Source organism: Natator depressus, chromosome 28 (genome assembly GCF_965152275.1).
Source record: "Natator depressus isolate rNatDep1 chromosome 28, rNatDep2.hap1, whole genome shotgun sequence".
Classification (NCBI taxonomy): domain Eukaryota; kingdom Metazoa; phylum Chordata; order Testudines; family Cheloniidae; genus Natator; species Natator depressus.
In genome coordinates, this window is record NC_134261.1 from 1,624,434 (window position 1) to 1,629,448 (window position 5,015).

Here is a 5,015-nt window from a genome sequence, read left to right on the forward strand (position 1 = left end):
ACCCTGATACACTCCAGGGCCCCACTTCTCCGTGCAACTCCTGAGTACACCCCAGGGCCGCCTTCTCCATGCAACCCCCCCATACACCCCAGGGCTCCCCCTTCTCCGTGCAACCCCCCCATACACCCCAGGGCCCCCCTTCTCCATGCAACCCCCTGAATACATCTCGGGCCCCCCCTTCTCTGTGCAAGCCTCTGATACACCCCAGGGCCCCCCTTCTCCATGCCACCCCCAAACACCCCAGGGATCCTGCTTCTCTGTACCACCCCCAATACACCCCAAGGCTCCCCCTTCTCTGTGCAAGCCTCCGATACACTTCAGGGCCCCCCTTCTCCATGCCACCCCCCGATACACCCCAGGGCCCCCCCTTCTCCATGCCACCCCCATACACCCCTGGACCCCCCCTTCTCTGTGCCACCCCCTGTACACCCCAGGGCCCCCTCTTCTCCGTGCAACCCCCTGAATACATCCCAGGGCCCCCCTTCTCTGTGCAACATCCTGATACACCCCAGGGCCCCCCTTCTCTGTGGAACCCCCACATACACCCCAGGGCTCCCCCTTCTCCATGCCACCCCCTCATACACCCCAGGGCTCCCCTTCTCCGTGCAACCCCCCGATACACCCCAGGGCCGCCCCTTCTCTGTCCCACCCCGCTAATATACCTCAATGTCTCCCCCTTCTCCGTGCAAGCCCCGAATACACCCCAGTCCCCCCTTCTCTGTGCAAGCCTCCGATACACTTCAGGGCCCCCTTCTCCATGCCACCCCCCGATACACCCCAGGGCCCCCCTTCTCCGTGCCACCCCCCATACACCCCTGGACCCCCCCCTTCTCCGTGCCACCCCCTGTACACCCCAGGGCCCCCTCTTCTCCGTGCAACCCCCTGAATACATCCCAGGGCCCCCCTTCTCTGTCCCACCCCGCTAATATACCTCAATGTCTCCCCCTTCTCCGTGCAAGCCCGAATACAACCCAGGTCCCCCCTTCTCCATGCAACCCCCTGAATACACCCCAGGGCCCCCCCTTCTCCGTGGAACCCCCCATACACCCCAGGGCTCCCCCTTCTCTGTGCAAGCCTCCGATACACTTCAGGGCCCCCTTCTCCATGCCAACCCCCGATACACCCCTGGGCCCCCCCTTCTCCGTGCCACCCCCTGTACACCCCAGGGCCCCCCCTTCTCTGTGCAACACCCTGATACACCCCAGGGCTCCCCCTTCTCCATGCCACCCCCCCATACACCCCAGGGCCCCCCTTCTCCGTGCAAGCCCCCGATACACCCCAGGGCCGCCCCTTCTCTGTGCAACACCCTGATACACCCCAGGGCTCCCCCTTCTCCGTGCAACCCCCTGAATACCCCCAGGGCCGCCCCTTCTCTGTCCCGCCCCGCTAATATACCTCAATGTCTCCCCCTTCTCTGTGCAACCCCCAATACACCCCAGGGCTCCCCCTTCTCCGTGCAAACCCCCCAATACACCCCAGGGCCGCCCCTTCTCTGTGCAACACCCTGATACACCCCAGGGCTCCCCCTTCTCCGTGCAACCCCCTGAATACACCCCAGGGCCGCCCCTTCCCTGTCCTGGCCCGCTAATATACCTCAATGTCTCCCCCTTCTCTGTGCAAGCCTCTGATACACCCCAGGGCCCCCCTTCTCCATGCCACCCCCCAAACACCCCAGGGATCCCCCTTCTCCGTGCAACCCCCCAATACACCCCAGGGCCGCCCCTTCTCTGTCCCGCCCCGCTAATATACCTCAATGTCTCCCCCTTCTCCGTGCGAGCCCCGAATACACCCCAGGCCTCCCCCTTCTCCGCGCCCCCCGATGCACCCCCCGCCCGGGCCCCTTACCGTCCTCCATGGGCACGTAGAGGTTGAGGTAGAGACAGTCCTCGCTCTGGTTCAGCACGTAGCCGGCCACCACCTCCAGGTTGTCGGTGAACCAGACGGGCAGCATGATCCCCGGCAGCATCCCGTGGACGTTTTGGGGGCACACGGGGGCGAAGGCCGTGGCGTTGCGGACCTGGGCCCAGGAGGCGGGGGCCTCGGGGGGCTGGAAGCGGCGCTCGCCCACCGGCGGGGTGGCGTAGGGCACCCCCAGGTACTGCACCACCGGCCCCAGGATCTCGTTGTTCAGGTCCTTCTTCACCCCCCGCAGCTTCCCGTAGTGGGTGCTGGCCACGGGGTGCCTCTCCTCCGCGGGGGGCCGGGGGGCCGCCCCGGCCGCCCAGCCCCGCCGCCCACAGGAGGACGCAGGCCCCCGCCCGCCAGCCAGCGCCGGGCGGGACCGGCATGGCGCGGGGCGTGGTGGTGGTGGTCGGGGGTGGGGGGGGGAGATGCGGCGGGACGGGGGGGCGGCGTGGGGGGGGCGCGGCTCAGCGGGGGGGGGCTAGCGGCGCCGGGGGGCTCTGTTGCGTTCCATGGTGGGCCGGGAGGGGTCCGGCGGGCGGGCGCAGCATCGGGGCCTCACCTGGAGAAAGAGAGAAAGGAAGAGGGAGGGATGGAGGGAGGTGGGGGGCAGGAGGGAGGGGAGGAAGGGAGATGGAGGGAGGTGGGGGGCAGGAGGGAGGGAGATGGGGGCAGGAGGGAGGGATGGAGGGAGGGGAAGGGAGATGGAGCAAGGTGGGGGGCAGGAGGGAGGGATGGAGGGAGGTGGGGGCCAGGAGGGAGGTGGGGGAAGGAGGGAGGGAGGTGGGGGGCAGGAGGGAGGGATGGAGGGAGGAGGAAGGGAGATGGAGGGAGGTGGAGGGCAGGAGGGAGGGAGATGGGGGCAGGAGGGAAGGGGAAGGGAGATGGAGCAAGGTGGGGGCAGGAGGGAGGGATGGAGGGAGGGAAGGGAGGTGGGGGGCAGGGGAGGAGGCATGGAGGGAGGGAGGGAGATTGAGGGGATGTGGGGGCAGGAGGGAGGGAGGGAGGGAGATGGAGGATGGGGGGGCAGGAGGAGGGACAGAAGGAAAAAAGAGAAGAGACAGAGTCTGTCAGGGGGGCCGGTCAGAGCCGACAATCCGTGCTGGAGGGGACAGAACCCCCCCTTCACGCCCCCCCCAAACTCCCCCCCCAAATTCCCGCCTTCCCCTGGGGATGTGACCTTTTCTCTGCAAATATGACCCAGAACTAAGATGGGAAGTGCCTCATTTCGGGGGGGGGGGGAGATCTGGGGCAACCCCTGCTCTGACTGCGGCTCCTGCTGCTGGGGAAATACCGCCCCCCCCCCGGTTGGGGAAGGCCCCACCCCAGAGCTCCCCTCACAGAACTGCCCCCAAATCCCTCTGCAACCCCCCTGGCCCAGTTGCCACCCTGGGCAGGGGGATCCCCCCCAATTTCTACCCATCCCCGGGGCTCAGCAATTGCAGGGGAAGAAATGGGGGGGGGCTCAGGGTTATACCCCCTCAGCCATGGGGCAGTGAGGGGCTGGAGGGGACCCCCTGGCACCGAGACAATACCCTGCCCCCCCCGCTGTATCCCAGCCCCCAGGACCCCCCAGTCCTGACACTCAGCCCTGTCCTGCCCCCCACATCCAAACCCCCGGGACCCCCGGCCCCAACACTGAGCCCTGTCCTGCCCCCCTGCATCCAAACCCCTGGGGACCCCCAGACCCCCGACACTCAGCCCTGAACCTGCCCCCACATCCAAACCCCTGGGACCCCCAGACCCTGACACTCAGCCCTGACCTGACCCCCACATCCAAACCCCTGGGACCCCCCAGACCCCGACACTCGGCCCTGACCTCCCCCCCACATCCAAACCCCTGGGACCCCCAGACCCCGACACTCGGCCCTGACCTGCCCGTGTCTCCAGGGCTCCTGACAGGAATCTCCCTGGTTAAATTGGGCCTTGAATTAAATAACTCAAGAGTTTTATGTTTATGCTTCAGAATCTGGCAATTAGAGCCGGGAACCGGTAATTAGCCCAAGTCGAGTTGGAGACACGCCGGCGGCTCCAGCCACGTCCCGCGACGTGCGCCGGCCTCCAGGGGACAAGAGAGATAGACAGATAGATAGATAGAGGGGGTGGATGGGATAGATAGATAGATACATAGATAGATAGATGGATGGATGGATGGGGTGGATGGGGATAGATGGGGGGGTGGATGGGGATGGATAGATAGATGGGGTGGATGGGGATAGATAGATAAGATAGATAGATGGGGTGGATGGGGATAGAGAGATAGATGGGGTGGATGGGGATAGATAGATAGATAGGTAGATAGATAGATAGATAGATGGGGTGGATGGGGATAGATGGGGTGGGTGAATGGGGATGAATAGATAGAGGGGTGGATGGGGATAGATAGATAGATAGATGGGGTGGATGGGGATAGATGGGGGGGTGAATGGGGATGGATAGATAGATGGGGTGGATGTGGATAGATCGATAGATAGATAGATGGGGTAGATGGGGATAGATAGATAGATGGGGTGGATGGGGATAGATCGATAGATAGATAGATAGATAGACGGATGGGTGGATGGGGAAGATGGGGATAGATCAATAGAGAGGGGGTGGATGGAGATAGATGGGGGGTGAATGGGGATGGAAAAATAGATAGATAGATAGATAGATGGGGAGGATGGGGAAGATGGGGTGAATGGGGATAGGGATAGATAGATAGATAGATAGATAGATGATAGATAGAGGGGGTGGATGGGGATAGATGGGGTGATGGGGATAGATCGATAGATAGATGGGATGGGTGGATGGGGTGGATGGGATAGATCAATCGATAGATTGATAGATCGATAGGGAGAGAGGTGGATGGGTGATAGATAGATAGATAAGAGGGGTGGATGGGGATCAAGAGATCGATAGATTGATAGAGGGGTGGATCAATAGATACATAGATAGAGGTGGTGGATGGGGATCGATGGATCGATAGATAGAGGGGGCGGATGGGGATGGACAGATGGGGGGGTGGATGGGGATGGGTAGATGCGGGGGCAGATGGGGTAGATGGGGGGGCGGATGGGGATGGACAGATGGGGGGTGGATGGGGATGGACAGATGGGGGGGCAGATGGGGGT

At 63.3% G+C, this 5,015-nt stretch overlaps 1 protein-coding gene across 1 annotated transcript in view; it reads right to left on the reverse strand.

Moving 5' to 3' along the window:
• The window catches only part of NLGN2 (neuroligin 2), a 14,312-nt gene extending 12,024 nt beyond the window's left edge, over positions 1–2,288 (reverse strand). The window contains 2 exon segments of the mRNA XM_074941345.1: positions 1,846–2,221; positions 2,223–2,288. Of these exon segments, the coding sequence (XP_074797446.1) occupies positions 1,846–2,221; positions 2,223–2,288 (442 nt within the window).
• Between the last annotated feature and the right edge of the window lie 2,727 nt (positions 2,289–5,015).